Genomic DNA, 20,029 nt, shown 5'->3' on the forward strand with positions numbered 1-20,029 from the left:
TTTCAACGCAGTTGAAAGCGCGCCAATTGGGCTTTGGTAGCTCCAGAAAATCCACTTTGAGTGCAGGGAAGTCAGAATCCAACAGCATCTGCAGTCCTTTTCAGCCTCTAAATCAGATTTTTGCTCAAGTCCCTCAATTTCAGCCAGAAAATACCTGAAATCACAGAAAAACACACAAACTCATAGTAAAGCCCAGAAAAGTGAATTTTAACTAAAAATTAATGAAAATGTAATAAAAACTAACTAAAATATACTAAAAATATACTAAAAACAATGCCAAAAAGCGTATAAATTATCCGCTCATCAGCAAGCCTATACTCACGATGTGCGAGGAATTGCGATGCTATCTCATGAGGCGTATGGTTCAACATAAGAGACTAATAGAGTGCCATCACGAAAAGCTTATACCAGTTAAAGAGAAAAGGTTGAAGCGACTTGTCAAGCCAAGTAACAAATGGACTGCGGAGTGGATTGGTGATAACGAGCGCAAGCATTTTGAGGTCACCTACAAGGGATCTAAATTAGATGTGGATCTGATCAAGCATACATGCACATATAATAGGTGGCAACTAACCGGTCAGTGTGGATTTCTATTTTTTTAGTGGAAATTGTATTTCTATCCTTTTTTTTGCTGTCTTTGCCTTACTGCTGGTATTATTATTACTTGAATTTGTTTTTGCTGTCTTTGCCTTGCTGCTCGTATTATCATTGCTTGAGTTTATATTTTTCTATTATTGTTACTTGCATTGCTGTTACCTTGTTGTTGGGTTTTCTGGAAAAGGAATGCCATGCACTCATGCCGTAGCTGCAATTAGGAAAAGACATGATAACATGGAAGATTATGTGCATCCATGGTTATACATGGAATCTTTGAAGAAGACTTACAAACACTTCATCCAGCCTGTAACTAGTGAAGAGTTCTGGATACGGACGGATCAAACTAGGCCTGATGCACCTGTCATTAAAAGGCTAATCGGTCGTCCAAAGGTCCATATTAGGCAGAAAGACCCAACAGAAACTGTAATTGAAGGTGAAAAATTGAAAAGGAGTTTCTATGTGAAATGTAGCAAGTTTGGTCAGACAGGTCACAACTATAAGACCTACAAGAGTGTGCCATCAAACCCAAATTGAAAACCTAAGACTAAGAAATCAAAGAAGGCCACTAACAACCTTTCAATTGTGGTTCTACCACTGTCACAATCAGCCCCTAGGCAAAGGTACTTAACAAGGTGAAGGATCTTTATGTCCCCCTAATAAAAAATTGAAGGATTTAATTGTCCATTTTAAAAGTTCTAAGGACCTACTTGTATCTTTTAAATTTGCTTGATGACTTTAGTGTCTCTCTTCATTTATGATATGAACATAACATGGTGTTTTAGGGTGAAAAGGAAAATTCAGCTGAGGCAACCAACCAGAACTATTCTGATCCGAACCCCACTGTCCAATCTTCTATTGGGATAAGACGTGAAAACTGCCTATCGATTTGAAGAAATTGTCTTGAACTTATCTAGAACTTATCTTGAAGTTACATGACATTAGGATTTTTGATAGTAAAGAATTTTATAAAGTCGCGTTGTAAGTATAGATTCTGAACTAACAGAAATCCCTTCGTACAAACGTTTTGGGTTGTCACAAGTAACAAACCCCTAAATAAATTGATAATCGAAGTATTTAAACCTCGGGTCGTCTTCTCAAGGATTTGCAGGGAGGTGTGTTCTTATTATTGGTTATGAGTTTTGTAAATTGGGGGGTTTTGAGAATGAGGAACAAATATGATAAATGACAAATAAAATAAATAAATGACTGTAAAATAAACTCTTGGCAAGGTATGAGAAATTGGAAGTCCTATCCTAGTTATCCTTATCAATGATGATGAAAATTGAATCTTAATTCCACTTAGTTAACCTCTGCTGGTGCGAAGGAAGGTCAAGTGGCTAATTAGTTTGATCTTCAAATCCTAGTTAATTCCTAGAAAAAGATTGGGATTATAGAAGTTCAAGCTAATTAGCAAAGATAGCGATTATCGATCACGTTGAGTTTGATAACTCAAAAGTTACTGATTTCTTAACCAAAGCCAGGAATGTAGAAAGCTAAATTAAAATCATAAATATCTGGAATACCTCAAATAACATTCATTCAAAGCAGTCAAATCTAACATGGAAAATATTCATAAGCCAATTGGGCAACATAAATCAAACATAAATAAAAGTATCGGAGTAAATAAAAGTAGAAGAAAAACATAAATTATTGAACCTGATACGATGAAGTAATCCTAATGACTAAAGAAATCCTAATCCTAAAACATAAGAGAGAGGAGAGAACCTCTCTCTCTAAAAGCTACATCTAAAACCTAAAATTGTGAGTTATGAAAAGCATGTTGAGTCTTTGCATGTTCCCTGACTTTAATCCGGGTTTTTGGGCCAAAAACTGGGTTGAAATGCGGCCCAGAATCTCTGCCAGCGACTTTTGTAATTCTGCAGATTGCGCACGTCACGCGTCCGCGTCGTCCACACGATCGCGTCACTCAGCGTTTTTCGTACCACGCGTGCGTGTCGTCCACACATTTGCGTCGTTCGTGCAGCTTTCAATCCGCACGGTCGCGTCAGGCACGCGAACGCATCACTCTGATTTCTTCCATTTCGCGCGGTCGCATGACTTTTCGCTGGTCATCTCCTCAATTCCTTGTGTTCCTTCCGTTTTTGCACGCTTCCTCTTCATTTTCTAAGCCATTCCTGCCCTATGAAGCCTGAAACACTTAACACACAGATCAAGGCGTCGAATGGTAATAAGAGAGGATTAAGCTTAGCTAAATTAAGACCAAAGAAGCATGTTTTCAATCATAGAACTAAACTAGGAAGGAATTGTAAAATCATGCAAATCATATGAATAAGTGGGTGAAAAGCTTGATAAAACTACTCAATTAAATACAATATAAACCATAAAATAGTGGTTTATCAATCTCCCCACACTTAAACATTAGCATGTCCTCATGCTAAACTCAAGGAGACCAAATAAATGAGTAAGGAAAGGCAAGACTAATGCAATGCAACCTATGAATGTGAATGCAACTACATGCTAAAATGATTCTACCTACTTGGCGAAAAAGTAAATAAATCCTTCAAGAATAAATATGAACTGGATTTCACTAATTCAAATCATACAGTGAAAATAAGTAAACTTGTAAGAAGATAGCTCATAAAAGCAGGGAACATATAATCAAGCACTGAACCCTCACTGATAGTGTATATCACTCTAATCTCTCAAGTGTCTAGGGTCAATCACTCTATTCTTCCCTAATCATGCTTTCTAAACTTTGTCCTTCATCTAACCAATCAACAAATATTTAGTATACCCATGCACACATCATGAGGTCTTTTCAAGGTCGTAATGGGGCCAAGGCAAGGGTGAGGATATATGTATGGCTAAGTGAGCTATAAATTGAATCTTTGAGTAACCTGAGCTATCACCTAACATACATACATTCAATATAATTTCTAAAATCATGTCTAGCTACCCTAATTCCCACTTTATTATCACATACTCATGTGTCAACTTTTCTTTTGATTTGTGTCACATATGCATTGATCTTTTATTAACTTAACATTGGGGTAATTTTGTCCCCTTATTTATTTATTTATATTATATATTTTTTTCTTTTCTCTTTTTTTTTCTTTTTTTTATAGAGACATAAAAACTAAAATAACATATCAATGCATATGGAATTTTTTTAATTTTCTGTTTTACATGAATAGATACCCAAATTTTCCAATATTCAGAATTAGAAACATGATACATTCCCTTATTAACCCATGTTCCCACAATTTCCCCACACTTAGTTGCTGCACAATCTTTATCTTAAGCTAACCAAAGATTCAATTGGGATATTTAATTTGTTTTTCTGCTTAAGGCTAGTGATGTGGTTATAGAACAGAAGGGGATTAAAAAGTTCAAAGTGGCTAACAAGGGTGACATAAAAGGGTAGGCTTTATTTGGGATAAGTGAGTTAATAATCAAATACGGCCTCAATCATATGCAAGCATGTAAATACACTAAATAATGGACATATAGAATGGAACAAAGTAAAGATTGCAGTTATAGAGAAGAAAACACACAAGAACAAAATATTTATGGTTAAATAATGTAACCATGTAAATAAGCTCAAATCTCACAGGTTGTGTGTTCTTTGGCTCAAAAATCATGTTCCAAATTCAACTTCAAACAAATTTAACACATAGAAAATTTTAATTTTTTTATTTAAATTAGTGAAATATTATAAAATAAAGTCTTGAAAAGAAATTTATTACTTCAACCAAGTAGTAACTAAATGCAAACAATCAACTACACATGTAATCTATTATGCAATGCAACAATGAACTAATAAAGAAAATAAGACATTGGTGTTAAGAAGAGAATAACTAACCCGTGGAGATCGGTATCGACCTCCTCACACTTAAAGATTGCACGGTCTTCGGTGCATGCTAAGAGGTGCAAGTGGACGGGTCGCTTCAACTGATGCTTTTTTTCTAAAGATTGTGCAAACGGACGTGTTTGTCTCCCCAGTTAGAAGCTTTCCCCTTCCCTTCCTCGGTGGCCATCCTGAAAGAAGAGAAAAAGGAAGGAAGGTAACCCAAAAATAAAGATAGAAAACAAATAAAATATGGGTGTAAATGCCAGATAAAAACGGTCTCAATTACATGGTAGCTACAACATGCAAGCGAGAAAACAGTAGAAGCACATGGCAAATCAAGAGTGCAAAAATTTTGCAACAATAGGGAAGAGAGCGTGGGTAAGGAGAGATAATATAAATTCATGTCAATGCAAAAGTAATACAGGTATAAAAGATTGGCATTGATTTAAATAATATTACCCAACGAGAACAAGTTACTAAGCACCCAAAATAATTCAAAAGAAGATGCAACAGTTAAATAAGAAAATCAACACCAAAGGAAAAATAATGAATTTAGAAAAGAAAAGAAAAATATGCCCTAAATTAAAATGCAATGAATGAAATATGCAAATAAATTAAGTAAAATAGAATGAAGGTGAAAAGGAATGAGAAGTGAAAGAAATAAAGCAAGAAAGAAAGAAGAGAAGATAGAAGAAATTAGGATTAGAAAAGAAAAAATAAGATAATTGGCGCTATTGTCAAGTGACGCGGCCACGTGAGGCACCCGGTCGCGTGAGTGAATTTGTGCTACTGGCGCGAGGGCAGCCACGCGCTCGCGCAACTCTCTGTTTGAAACTCATTGTGCCAGAAATCTGGGTGACGCGTTCGCGTGACTGACGCGATCGCGTGGATGGCCTAAATTTGAAAATGGCGCGGACGCGTGAGGCACGCGGACGCGTGGTAGGGTTTGTGCTTCTAGCACGAGTCCAGCCCAATTCGAGCTCAACTTTCGGCCATACACTCTTTTTACGTCGATTTGGAGGCACGCGTTCGCGTGGGTGACGCGGACGCGTGGGAGGCATTTTTCCCACATGACGCGGACGCGTCAACGACGCGGTCGCGTGGATCAATTTGTGCCAAAGGCACGCCTCCAGCAACGCTTTTGCGTGACTCTCTGTTCAATTTATTTTCTTCCTAACGCACCTATGACGCGGACGCGTCAGCGACGCTGTTGCGTCGCGTGCGAACTTTTTTTTTATAATGCAGTATGTAGAATGCAATGCTTAATATGAATGCTATGCAAGTATGCGTGATTCCAGGTTCAATCAAAACTCAAAAACAAACAAAACAGACTAAAATGAAAACTGAAAAAGGAACGATCATACCATGGTGGGTTGTCTCCCACCTAGCACTTTTAGTTAAAGTCCTTTAGTTGGACATTTGATGCGCTTCCTGCTATGGTGGCTTGTGCTTGAATTCGTCCAGAAATCTCCACCAATGTTTGGAATGCCAACAGCCTCCGGGGTCCCAAACTAGGCATGTGAAGCTTCTGAGCAGCTTCAAACAAATTCTCAGGCTCCCGGGGTGATGAATATCAGAATATTTTCCAGGATCCCAAACTTTGCTTTTAAATCCGCTTTTGGCTTGATCTATATTCTTCCATCCGGGCGGCTTAGAAATTGTATTCTCACCAAGATGACCAAACGTTTTCCGAGATCCATTCAATTGAACTTGACACCAATCCTTGCACCTTAAATTGAAGTGCGAAGCCTCATTGAGTCTTGCATACCAGCACTGAGTGTGAGTCATTTTCCTTTTGCTCTTAAAGCCGCAAAGAGCTCTAAGCTGGCCATCTGTTTCAAGCAAACCATATTCAAGTGGAAAATTGAAGATGAAAGTCAAGGATTTTACCCACTTGAAGTCTGTACTGGGTGGTAATGGCCTTGGGATAGATATTTCCAGTGGTTTTGCAAGCTCTACTCCCTTGTGGTCTTCTGTGAATTCCTCCACTTCTTTGCAAATTTCTTCAACTTCACCCATGTCTTGATCAAAGTCATTGATATCTTCCTCATCACTTAAGTCATAATTGGGAGGTTGAGAAAAGTCAACCTCTACATCATCTTCGTATTCACTTGGGGAAGATTCTTCTATCTCAAAGAATTCACTTGCGGATGCAAGTTCATTGCTAAGAGAACTCGGCTTGTGATCATCATCATCAAGGAAACTTGTATCTTGGGTTATTCCGTCCAGTTCTTCATAAGATATCTGCATTGGAGGCTGCGCAACATCCTCTGTAGCATCAATTGTAACATCCTTGACGAAATTCTCTACAACTCTGGATTCAGGTGGCGGTTCGGCATCTCCTAAATCTTCAACCAACTCTTCTTCTTCTACCATGACAGCTTCCTCTATTTGTTCCAGTTCGAAGTTATGCTCTATGCTGTCCACTGGAGCTTCTAGCGTCTTCTTTGTGCTGCGTTCTTCATTGGATTCTCCACATAAAGCCATGGGAGTCTGTTGAGTGCCTGAATGTCTGGAAGATAATTGATTTATTGCTTGCTCCAGTTAATGAAGGGTTGCATTAAATTGTTTTACTGATTCTTTGAGGCGAACCTGTGATTCTGGGCTTGATGGATATGGACATGGTGCATAGGTGTGTGGTGGTTCTTGGGAATAGTTGGATTGGCGTTGGGGTGGATAAGGGTCATGTGGTAGTGAATGGTGAAAAGAAGCTTGTGAGTGTGGTGGTTCGAAGTTATGTCGAGAGGATGATCTCTGTGCATAAGGTGGGGCTTGTTGGTAGATACAAGGCGGTCCACCAAATCTATCAGTTGGGCATGCATTGTAAAATGGTCTTTGTCCATGATATCTAGGAGGATGTTGTTGCCTAAAGGGTTGATCAGATCCTCGTGGCTCCATCCATCTTTGATTGTTAGACCTTGATGCATAGTCCTGTTATAGCTTCAATTCCTTGCAACAAAATTAGAACCAAACTCAAAGCGAGAGGGGTGAGAATTCATAGTAGCTATCAGAAATAAGAGGGAAGAGAAAGAACAAATAAACAAGTAAAAGAAAAATATTTACAATAACCAATAATAAGGCACACGTTTGCAATTCTCCGGCAACGGCGCCATTTTGACGTTAGGATTTTTGCTAGTAAAGGATTTTATAAAGTCGCGTTGTAAGTATAGATTCTGAACCAACAGAAATCCCTTCATACAAACATTTTGTTTTGTCAAAAGTAACAAACCCCTAAATAAATTGATAACCGAAGTATTTAAACCTCGGGTCGTCTTCTCAAGGATTTGCAGGGAGGTGTGTTCTTGTTATTGGTTATGAGTTTTGTAAATTGGGGGGTTTTGAGAATGAGGAACAAATATGATAAATGACAAATAAAATAAATAAATGACTGTAAAATAAACTCTTGGTAAGGTATGAGAAATTGGAAGTCCTATCCTAGTTATCCTTATCAATGATGATGAAAATTGAATCTTAATTCCACTTAGTTAACCTCTGCTGGTGCGAAGGAAGGTCAAGTGGCTAATTAGTTTGATCTTCAAATCCTAGTTAATTCCTAGAAAAAGATTGGGATTATAGAAGTTCAAGCTAATTAGCAAAGATAGCGATTATTGATCAAGTTGAGTTTGATAACTCAAGAGTTACTGATTTCTTAACTAAAGCCAGGAATGTAGAAAGCTAAATTAAAATCATAAATATCTGGAATACCTCAAATAACATTCATTCAAAGCAGTCAAATCTAACATGGAAAATATTCATAAGCCAATTGGGCAACATATATCAAACATAAATAAAAGTATCGGAGTAAATAAAAGTAGAAGAGAAACATAAATTATTGAACCTGATACGATGAAGTAATCCTAATGACTAAAGAAATCCTAATCCTAAAACCTAAGAGAGAGGAGAGAACCTCTTTCTCTAAAAGCTACATTTAAAACCTAAAATTATGAGTTATGAAAAGCATGTTGAGTCTCTGCATGTTCCATGACTTTAATCTGTGTTTCTGGGCCAAAAACTGGGTTGAAATGCGGCCCAGAATCTCTGCCAGCAACTTTTGTAATTCTGCAGATTGCGCACGTCACGCGTCCGCGTCACTCACGCGATCGCGTCACTCAGCGTTTTTCGTACCACGCGTGCGCGTCGTCCACGCATTCGCGTCGTTTGTTGATGAGCGGATAATTTGTACGCTTTTTGGCATTGTTTTTAGTATGTTTTTAGTATATTTGGTTTAGTTTTTAGTATATTTTTATTAGTTTTTAGTTAAAATTCACTTTTCTGGACTTTACTATGAGTTTGTGTGTTTTTCTGTGATTTCAGGTATTTTCTGGCTGAAATTGAGGGACCTGAGCAAAAATCTGATTCAGAGACTGAAAAGGACTGCAGATGCTGTTGGATTCTGACCTCCCTGCACTCGAAGTGGATTTTCTGGAGCTACAGAAGCCCAATTGGCGCGCTCTCAACGGCGTTGGAAAGTAGACATCCTGGGCTTTCCAGCAATATATAATAGTCCATACTTTGCCTAAGATTTGATGGCCCAAACCGGCGTTCAAAGTCACCTTCAGAAATTCCAGCGTTAAACGCCGGAACTGGCACCAAAGTGGGAGTTAAACGCCCAAACTGGCACAAAAGCTGGCGTTTAACTCCAAGAAGAGTCTCTACACGAAAATGCTTCATTGCTCAGCCCAAGCACACACCAAGTGGGCCCGGAAGTAGATTTTTATGTCATTTACTCATCTCTGTAAACCTTAGGCTACTAGTTCTCTATAAGTAGGACCTTTTACTATTGTATTGAGACATCTTGGTTCTTCTGGTTCCCTCTCTAGGGCCGAAACCAATGATCACTTTTGTTCTTATGTATTCTCAACGGTGGAGTTTCTACACACCATAGATTAAGGTGTGGAGCTCTGCTGTACCTCGAGTATTAATGCAATTACTATTGTTCTTCTATTCAATTCCGCTTGTTCTTGTTCTAAGATATTCATTTGCACCCAAGAACATGATGAATGTGATGATTATGTGACACTCATCATCATTCTCTCCTATGAACGAGTGCCTGACAACCACTTCTGTTCTACAAGCAAACAAGGCTCTAATGTTTATCTCTTGGATTTCTTAACCAGAATCTTCGTGGTATAGGCTAGAACTGATGGCGGCATTCAAGAGAATCCGGAAGGTCTAACCTTGTCTGTGGTATTCTGAGTAGGATTCAATGATTGAATGACTGTGACGTGCTTCAAACTCCTGAGGGCGGGGCGTTAGTGACAGACGCAAAAGAATCACTGGATTCTATTCCGGCCTGATCGAGAACCGACAGATGGATAGCCGTGCCGTGACAGGGTGCGTTGAACATTTCCACTGAGAGGATGGGAGGTAGCCACTGACAACGGTGAAACCCTTGCATAAGCTTGCCATGGAAAGGAGTAAGAAGGATTGGATGAAGACAGTAGGAAAGCAGAGAGACGGAAGGGACACAGCATCTTCATGCGCTTATCTGAAATTCCCACCAATGAGTTACATAAGTATCTCTATCTTTATCTTTATGTTTTATTCGTATATCACCATATCTATTTGAGTTTGCCTGACTAAGATTTACAAGATGACCATAGCTTGCTTCATACCAACAATCTCCGTGGGATCGACCCTTACTCGCGTAAGGTTTATTACTTGGACGACCCAGTGCACTTGCTGGTTAGTTGTGCGGAGTTGTGATGAAGAGTTGAGATTGCAATGAGCGTACCATGTTGATGGCGCCATTGATGATCACAATTTCGTGCCGTTGCCGGGGATTGTTCGAGTATGGACAACTGACGGTTCATCTTGTTGCTTAGATTAGGTATTTTTCAGAATTCTTAAGAGTGAATTCTAGTGTTTCAAGGTGATGTTTTTACCATCACCAAAGCTGATTGATTCTCATCAATTTAGCTCTTGAATGCAATGTCCTGCTGAAGCTTGGCTAGCCATGTCTAATTCCTTTAGACTAAAGCTTTAGACTAACATTGCATGATTCCTGGAATTCTCATTAAGAATTTTGATACCTTTATTTTCTTTTCCACTTAATTTTCGAAAAAAAAATTTCAAAATCATAAAAACCAAAAATATTTTATGTTTCTTATTTGAGTCTAGTGTCTAAATTTAAGTTTGGTGTCTTGCATGCATTGTTTATTTGATCTTGGTTCTATTTTCAAGTCAATAGTACAGGGAACTGACGATTCAGAACATACAGCAGAGGAATTATACAGAAAAAGCTGGGCGTTCAAAACGCCCAGTGAAGAAGGACAGACTGGCGTTTAAACGCCAGCCAGGGTGCCTGGCTGGGCGTTTAACGCCCAAAAAGGTAGAGCATTGAGCGTTAAACGCCAGAATGTGCACCATTCTGGGCGTTTAACGCCAGGATGGCACAAGAGGGAAGATTTTGTTTTTAATGCAAATTTTTTTCAAGTTTTCAAAGTTTTTCAATCCCAAATCTTTTTCAAATCATATCTTTTCAATCAAATCTTTTTCAAAATCAATTTCTTTCCTTTTTCAAGATACTTGCTATCAATTAATGATTTGATTCAACATTTCAAGTATGTTGCCTTTTCTGTTGAGAAAGGTTTAATGTTTGAATCATATCTTTTCTTGTTAGCCAAGTCATTAATTTTTAAAATCAAATCTTTTTAAAATTGTTTTCAAATCATATCTTTTCAATCATATCTTTTTAATCACATCTTTTTCAAAGAAGTTTTCAATCATACCTTTTTGAATGCTAATTTCAAAATCTTTTTCAAAAATTACTTGATTTCTTTCCCACTCTTGGTTCTCGAAAATCAATTAAAGTTTTTCAAAATGTTTTTTTTAAAATCTTTTTAATTAATATTCGAAAAACCTCTTCCCCTCTTCTCACATCCTTCTATTTATGGAGTATCACTCCTCCTCAATGCACAGTTCGAACTCTATCTCACTAAGTTCGAATTCTTCTACCTCTTTCTTCTATTTTTTCTTTCCTCTGACACCTCAAGGAATCTCTATACTGTGACATAGAGGATTTCATATTTTCTTATTCTCTTCTCTTTCATATGAGCAGGAACAAAGACAAAGGCATTCTTGTTGAAGCTGATCCTGAACCTGAAAGGACCTTGAAGCAAAAACTAAGAGAAGCTAAGGCACAACTCTCTGCAGAGGACCTAACAGAAATCTTCAAAGAAGAAGAACACATGGCAGCCGAAAACAACAACAATGCCAACAATGCAAGGAAGGTGCTTGGTGACTTTACTGCACCTACTCCCGACTTCTATGGGAGAAGCATCTCTATCCCTGCCATTGGAGCAAACAACTTTGAGCTTAAGCCTCAATTAGTTTCTCTAATGCAACAGAATTGCAAGTTCCATGGACTTCCACTGGAAGATCCTCATCAGTTCTTAGCTGAATTTTTGCAAATCTGTGACACTGTCAAGACTAATGGGGTTGACCCTGAGGTCTACAGACTAATGCTATTCCCTTTTGCTGTGAGAGACAGAGCTAGGACATGGTTGGACTCACAACCCAAAGAGAGCCTGGACTCATGGGAAAAGCTAGTCAATGCCTTCTTGGCAAAGTTCTTTCCACCTCAAAAATTGAGTAAGCTTAGAGTGGAAGTCCAAACCTTCAGACAGAAGGATGGAGAATCCCTCTATGAAGCTTGGGAAAGTTACAAACAATTGATCAGAAAATGTCCTTCTGACATGCTTTCTGAATGGAGCATCATAGGTATTTTCTATGATGGTCTCTCTGAACTATCCAAGATGTCTTTGGATAGTTCTGCTGGAGGATCTCTTCATCTGAAGAAGACGCCTACAGAAGCTCAAGAACTAATTGAAATGGTTGCAAATAACCAATTCATGTACACTTCTGAAAGGAATCCTGTGAACAATGGGACTAATCAGAAGAAAGGAGTTCTTGAGATTGATACTCTGAATGCCATATTGGCTCAGAACAAGATATTGACTCAACAAGTCAATTTGATCTCTCAAAGTCTGTCTGGAATGCAAAATGCACCAAGCAGTACTAAAGATGCTTCATCTGAAGAAGAAGCCTATGATCCTGAGAACCCTTCAATGGAAGAGGTGAATTACCTAGGAGAACCCTATGAAAACACCTATAATTCTTCATGGAGAAATCATCCAAATTTCTCATGGAAGGATCAACAGAGACCTCAACAAGGTTTCAACAACAATAATGGTGGAAGAAACAGGTTTAGCAATGGCAAGCCTTTTCCATCATCTTCTCAGCAACAGACAGAGAATTCTAAGCAGAACCACTCTGACTTAGCAACCATGGTCTCTGATCTAATCAAAACCACTCAAAGTTTCATGACTGAAACAAGGTCCTCCATTAGGAATTTGGAGGCACAAGTGGGACAGCTGAGCAAGAAAATTACTGAACTCCCTCCTAGTACTCTTCCAAGCAATACAGAAGAAAATCCAAAAGGAGAGTGCAAGGCCATCAACATGGCCGAATTTGGAGAGGAAGGAGAGGAAGCGAACGCCACTGAGGAAGACCTCAATGGACGTCCACTGGCCTCCAGTGAGTTCCCTAATGAGGAACCATGGGAATCTGAGGCTCAAAATGAGACCATAGAGATTCCATTGGACTTACTTCTGCCTTTCATGAGCTCTGATGAGTATTCTTCTTCTGAAGAGGAAGAGTATGTCACTGAAGAGCAAGTTGCTAAATACCTTGGAGCAATCATGAAGCTAAATGACAAGTTATTTGGAAATGAGACTTGGGAGAACGAACCTCCTTTGTTCACCAAAGAACTGGATGACTTGTCTAGGCAGAAATTACCTCAAAAGAGACAGGACCCTGGGAAGTTTTCAGTACCTTGTACCATAGGCACATTGACCTTCAAGAAGGCTCTGTGTGACTTAGGGTCAAGTGTAAACCTCATGCCTCTCTCTGTAATGGAGAAGCTAGGGATCTTTGAGGTGCAAGCTGCAAAAATCTCACTAGAGATGGCAGACAATTCAAGAAAACAAGCTTATGGACTTGTAGAGGATGTTCTGGTAAAGATTGAAGACCATTACATTCCTGCTGATTTCATAGTCCTAGAGACTGGGAAGTGCATGGATGAATCTATCATCCTTGGCAGACCCTACCTAGCCACAGCAAGGGCTGTGATTGATGTTGATGGAGGTGAACTGATCATTCAAGTGAATGAAGAATCCTTTGTGTTTAAGGCTCAAGGATATCCCTCTGTCACCATGGAGAGGAAGCATGAAGAGCTTCTCTCAAATCAGAGTCAAACAGAGCCCCCACAGTCAAACTCTAAGTTTGGTGTTGGGAGGCCACAACCAAACTCTAAGTTTGGTGTTGACCCCCCACATTCAAACTCTAAGTTTGGTGTTGGGAGGTTCCAACATTGCTCTGAGAAAATGTGAGGCTCCATGAGAGCCCTCTGTCAAGCTACTGACATTAAAGAAGCGCTTGTTGGGAGGCAACCCAATGTTATATTTTATATATTTTCCTTTGTTATTTTATTTTATTTTGTAGGTTGATGATCATGAGAAGTCACAAAATCAATTGAAAAAGCAAAAACAGAATGAAAAACAGGAAGAAAAACAGCACACCCTGGAGGAAGAACCTACTGGCGTTTAAACGCCAGTAAGGCTAGCAGGTGGGCGTTTAATGCCCAGTCTGGCACCATTCTGGGCGTTTAACGCCAGAAAGGGGCACCAGACTGGCGTTAAACGCCAGGAAAGGGCAAGAACCTGGCGTTAAACGCCAGAAATGGGCACCAGCCCGGCGTTTAACGCCAGAATTGGCTAAAAACGCAATTTTGCATGCCATTTGGTGCAGGGATGACTTTTCCTTGACACCTCAGGATCTGTGGACCCCACAGGATCCCCACCAACCCCACCACCCTCTTTCTTCTTCACCAATCACCTCAATACCTCTTCCCTAAAAACCCTTCACCTATCAAATCCCATCTTTCTCTTCACCACTCACATCCATCCTTCATAAAACCCCACCTACCTCACCATTCAAATTCAAACCACTTTCCCTCCTAAACCCACCCATAATGGCCGAACCCTACCCCTCCCCTCACCCCTATATAAACCCTTCTTCACTTCTTCATTTTCACACACCCTAAACACTACTTCTTCCCCTTTTGGCCGAAACATAAGCCTCCTCTATCTCCTCCATTTTCTTCTTCTTCTACTCTCTTCTTTCTTCTTTTGCTCGAGGACGAGCAAACTTTTTAAGTTTGGTGTGGTAAAAGTAGTGCTTTTTGTTTTTCCATAACCATTTATGGCATCCAAGGCCGGAGAAACCTCTAGAAAGAGGAAAGGGAAGGCAAAAGCTTCCACCTCCGAGTTATGGGAGATGGAGAGATTCATCTCAAGGGTGCATCAAGACCACTTCTATGAAGTTGTGGTCTTGAAGAAGGTGATCCCCGAGGTCCCTTTTTCACTCAAAAAGAGTGAATATCCGGAGATCCGACATGAGATCCGAAGAAGAGGTTGGGAAGTTCTTACCAACCCCATTCAACAAGTCGGAATCTTGATGGTTCAAGAGTTCTATGCCAATGCATGGATCACCAAGAACCATGATCAAAGTGTGAACCCGAACCCAAAGAATTGGCTTACAAAGGTTCGGGGGAAATACTTAGATTTTAGTCCGGAAAATGTAAGGTTGGCATTCAACTTGCCCATGATGCAAGGAGATGAACATCCTTACACTAGAAGGGTCAACTTTGATCAAAGGTTGGACCAAGTCCTCACTGACATTTGTGAAGAGGGCGCCCAATGGAAGAGAGACTCAAGAGGGAAGCCGGTTCAACTAAGAAGGCATGACCTCAAGCCCGTGGCTAGAGGATGGTTGGAGTTTATCCAACGCTCAATCATTCCCACTAGCAACCGGTCCGAAGTTACTCTAGACCGGGCCATCATGATTCATAGCATCATGATTGGAGAAAAAGTGGAAGTTCATGAGGTTATAGCCCAAGAAGTCTATAAGGTGGCGGACAAGTCCTCCACCTTGGCAAGGTTAGCCTTTCCTCACCTCATTTGTCACCTCTGTTATTCAGTTGGAGTTGACATAGAAGGAGACACCCCCATTGATGAGGATAAGCCCATCACTAAGAAAAGGATGGAACAAACAAGAGACCCCTCTCATCATGAGACCCCTGAGATGCCTCAAGGGATGCACTTTCCTCCACAAGACTATTGGGAGCAACTGAACACCTCCCTAGGAGAATTGAGTTCCAACATGGGACAACTAAGGGTGGAGCACCAAGAACATTCCATCCTCCTCCATGAAATTAGAGAAGATCAAAGAATCATGAGAGAAGAGCAACAAAGACAAGGAAGAGACATTGAGGAGCTCAAGCACTCCATAAGATTTTCAAGAGGAAGAACAAGCCGCCATCACTAAGGTGGTCCCGTTCTTTAATCTCCTTGTTCTTTATTTTTCTGTTTTTCGAATTTTAGTGCTTATGTTTGTGTCTTATGATCATTAGTGTCTTAGTGTCTATGCCTTAAAGTTATGAATGTCCTATGAATCCATCACCTCTCTTAAATGAAAAAATGTTCTTAATTGAAAAAGGGAAGAATTGCATGAATTTTGAATTTTATAACAGTTTAATTATTTTAATGTGGTGGCAACACTTTTGTTTTCTGAATGCATGCTTAAACAGTGCATATGTCTTTTGAATTTGTGATTCATGAATGTTGGCTCTTGAAAGAATGATGAAAAAGGAGACATGTTACTGAGGATCTGAAAAATCATAAAAATGATTCTTGAAGCAAGAAAAAGCAGTGAATACAAAAAAAAAAAGAGAAAAAGAAAAGAAAAAGAAAGAAATAAAGTTGTGATCCAAGGCAAAAAGAGTGTGCTTAAGAACCCTGGACACCTTCAATTGGGGACTTTAGCAAAGCTGAGTCACAATCTGAAAAGGTTCACCCAATTATGTGTCTGTGGCATGTATGTATCCGGTGGTAATACTGGAAGACAGAGTGCTTTGGGCCACAGCCAAGACTCAATAAGTAGCTGTGTTCAAGAATCATCATACTTAGCTAGGAGAATCAATAACACTATCTGGATTCTGAGTTCCCAAAGAAGCCAATCATTCTGAGTTTCAAAGGATAGAGTGAGATGCCAAAACTGTTCAGAGGCAAAAAGCTAAAAGCCCCGCTCATCTAATTAATACTGATCTTCATAGATGTTTTTGGAATTCATTGCATATTCTCTTCTTTTTATCTTATTTGATTTTTAGTTGCTTGAGGACAAGCAACAATTTAAGTTTGGTGTTGTGATGAGCGGATAATTTGTACGCTTTTTGGCATTGTTTTTAGTATGTTTTTAGTATATTTGGTTTAGTTTTTAGTATATTTTTATTAGTTTTAAGTTAAAATTCACTTTTCTGGACTTTACTATGAGTTTGTGTATTTTTCTGTGATTTCAGGTATTTTCTGGCTGAAATTGAGGGACCTGAGCAAAAATCTGATTCAGAGACTGAAAAGGACTGCAGATGCTGTTGGATTCTGACCTCCCTGCACCCGAAGTGGATTTTCTGGAGCTACAGAAGCCCAATTGGCGCGCTCTCAACGGCGTTGGAAAGTAGACATCCTGGGCTTTCCAGCAATATATGATAGTTCATACTTTGCCCAAGATTTGATGGCCCAAACCGGCGTTCAAAGTCACCTTCAGAAATTCCAGCGTTAAACGCCGGAACTGGCACCAAAGTGGGAGTTAAACGCCCAAACTGGCACAAAAGCTGGCGTTTAACTTCAAGAAGAGTCTCTACACAAAAATGCTTCATTGCTCAGCCCAAGCACACACCAAGTGGGCCCGGAAGTGGATTTTTATGTCATTTACTCATCTCTGTAAACCTTAGGCTACTAGTTCTCTATAAGTAGGACCTTTTACTATTGTATTGAGACATCTTGGTTCTTCTGGTTCCCTCTCTGGGGCCGAAACCAATGATCACTTTTGTTCTTATGTATTCTCAACGGTGGAGTTTCTACACACCATAGATTAAGGTGTGGAGCTCTGCTGTACCTCGAGTATTAATGCAATTACTATTGTTCTTCTATTCAATTCCGCTTGTTCTTGTTCTAAGATATTCATTTGCACCCAAGAACATGATGAATGTGATGATTATGTGACACTCATCATCATTCTCTCCTATGAACGAGTGCCTGACAACCACTTCTGTTCTACAAGCAAACAAGGCTCTAATGTTTATCTCTTGGATTTCTTAACCAGAATCTTCGTGGTATAGGCTAGAACTGATGGCGGCATTCAAGAGAATCCGGAAGGTCTAACCTTGTCTGTGGTATTCTGAGTAGGATTCAATGATTGAATGACTGTGACGTGCTTCAAACTCCTGAGGGCGGGACGTTAGTGACAGACGCAAAAGAATCACTGGATTATATTCCGGCCTGATCGAGAACCGACAGATGGATAGCCGTGCCGTGACAGGGTGCGTTGAACATTTCCACTAAGAGGATGGGAGGTAGCCACTGACAACGGTGAAACCCTTGCATAAGCTTGCCATGGAAAGGAGTAAGAAGGATTGGATGAAGACAGTAGGAAAGCAGAGAGACGGAAGGGACACAGCATCTTCATGCGCTTATCTGAAATTTCCACCAATGAATTACATAAGTATCTCTATCTTTATCTTTATGTTTTATTCGTATATCACCATATCCATTTGAGTTTACCTGACTAAGATTTACAAGATGACCATAGCTTGCTTCAAACCAACAATCTCCGTGGGATCGACCCTTACTCGCGTAAGGTTTATTACTTGGACGACCCAGTGCACTTGCTGGTTAGTTGTGCGGAGTTGTGATGAAGAGTTGAGATTGCAATGAGCGTACCATGTTGATGGCGCCATTGATGATCACAATTTCGTGCACCATTTGTGCAGCTTCCAATCCGTGCAGTCACGTCAGGCACGCGAACGCGTCAATCTGATTTCTTCCATTTCGCGCGGTCGCGTGAGCCATGCGACCGCATGACTTCTCGCTGGTCATCTCCTCAATTCCTTGTGTTCCTTCCATTTTTGCACGCTTCCTCTTCATTTTCTAAGCCATTCCTGCCCTATGAAGCCTGAAACACTTAACACACAGATCAAGGCATCGAATGGTAATAAGAGAGGATTAAGCTTAGCTAAATTAAGACCAAAGAAGCATGTTTTCAATCATAGAACTAAACTAGGAAGGAATTGTAAAATCATGCAAATCATATGAATAAGTGGGTGAAAAGCTTGATAAAAATACTCAACTAAATACAATATAAACCATAAAATAGTGATTTATCATTACAGCCTAGCACAACTCCAAATGTGATTCAACAATAAGCTGCTCCAGAAGCTCCATCTGTGCCTGTTTCTGTAGTCCCTGCAAGGCAAGGCCAAGTACCATTCAAACCTCCAACCAAAGTTTCAGCAAGGCCATTCAATAGAACTTTGAGACCAAAATAACCAATTAGAAGAAAGGCTGTTGGCAAACAACATGTTCAACCACCACAGCAACCAACTGCAGAAGTAAGTATGTAGAGGAATGACGTCAGGATTTTTGCTAGTAAAGAATTTTATAAAAATATAATCGCGTTGTAAGTATAGCTTCTAAACCAACAGAAAATCCTTTCGTACAAATGTTTGATTGTCACAAGTAACAAACCCAATAAATTTATAAACCGAAGTATTCAAACCTCGGGTCGTCTTCTCAAGAAATTACAGGGAAGTATGTTTTACTATTGGTTATGGAAAACATTATTTTTGGGTTTTGAAAAGGTTTTGAACAAGAGAAATGGATTGCAGGAATTAATAAATTAATAACTAAGAAATCTCTTGCAAAGGTGTGAAAGCTAGAGGTCTTGTCCTAGTTATCCTTATCAATGGTGATGAGAATTATACTTTTGCTCCCACTAAGTCTATCTCTAACTATGAAGGTCAGTTAAGTTGACAAATTAATTTAATACCTAAAGTCCTAGTCAACTCCTTAAGGAAAGACTAGAGTTATAGGAATCTAAATTAATCAGCAAGAATAACAATTATCAATCACGATGAGTTTGATAACTTAAGAGTTACCAATTAATCAACCAGAGCTAAAAGGGGAAAATCTAGATTATTTATATAATAAATAGAAGAAAGTAATCATGGGTCTGAAATACCTCAAATTATATTAATTAAGAAAATCATAACATGAATGGTCCATAAACAAATAGAAGAGAGAATAAATAAAAAGAACATTGAACCTGTGATGAAGAAATAATCCCAATAAGATAAATCCTAAACCTAATCCTAATTCCTAAGAGAGAGGAGAGAACCTCTCTCTCTAAAAACTACATCTAAATCCTAAAACTATGTATGAATGTATGTTGTATCCAGTATCCTCCTTTTCATCAATGGATAGATTCCTTCATTTATAATCCTTTAATCTGTGTTCTCTGGGCTTGGATCTGGGCCAAAAAGGGCCCAGAAATCGCTGGGACCGACTTCTGCAAATTTTGCAGATCGCGCACGTCAGGCGTCCGCGTGGGTCACGCGGTCGCGTCAATTGGAGTGTTGCTCTTCCACGTGGTTGCGTCAGTCATGCGTCCGCGTCAGTTGTGTTTCGCACGTCACGCGTTTGCGTCATCCATGCGCTCACGTCAATG

At 39.5% G+C, this 20,029-nt stretch overlaps 1 protein-coding gene and 1 non-coding gene across 2 annotated transcripts; one reads left to right on the top strand and one right to left on the bottom strand.

Annotated features, from left to right (window-relative positions):
- The first annotated feature begins 323 nt into the window (after nucleotides 1-323).
- LOC130980756 (uncharacterized) lies at nucleotides 324-1,131 on the top strand. The gene is made up of 2 exons (XM_057904405.1): nucleotides 324-576; nucleotides 782-1,131. The coding sequence occupies exons 1-2, from the start codon at nucleotides 324-326 to the stop codon at nucleotides 1,129-1,131; spliced, it is 603 nt and encodes a 200-aa protein (XP_057760388.1).
- Nucleotides 1,132-12,003: 10,872 nt separating this feature from the next.
- Nucleotides 12,004-12,111, bottom strand: LOC130984517 (small nucleolar RNA R71). The gene has a single exon (XR_009088451.1). It is a non-coding gene; the product is annotated as a small nucleolar RNA R71 (small nucleolar RNA).
- Nucleotides 12,112-20,029: the final 7,918 nt, after the last annotated feature.

This window comes from Arachis stenosperma, chromosome 5 (genome assembly GCF_014773155.1).
Source record: "Arachis stenosperma cultivar V10309 chromosome 5, arast.V10309.gnm1.PFL2, whole genome shotgun sequence".
In the NCBI taxonomy this organism is placed as follows: Eukaryota; Viridiplantae; Streptophyta; class Magnoliopsida; order Fabales; family Fabaceae; genus Arachis; species Arachis stenosperma.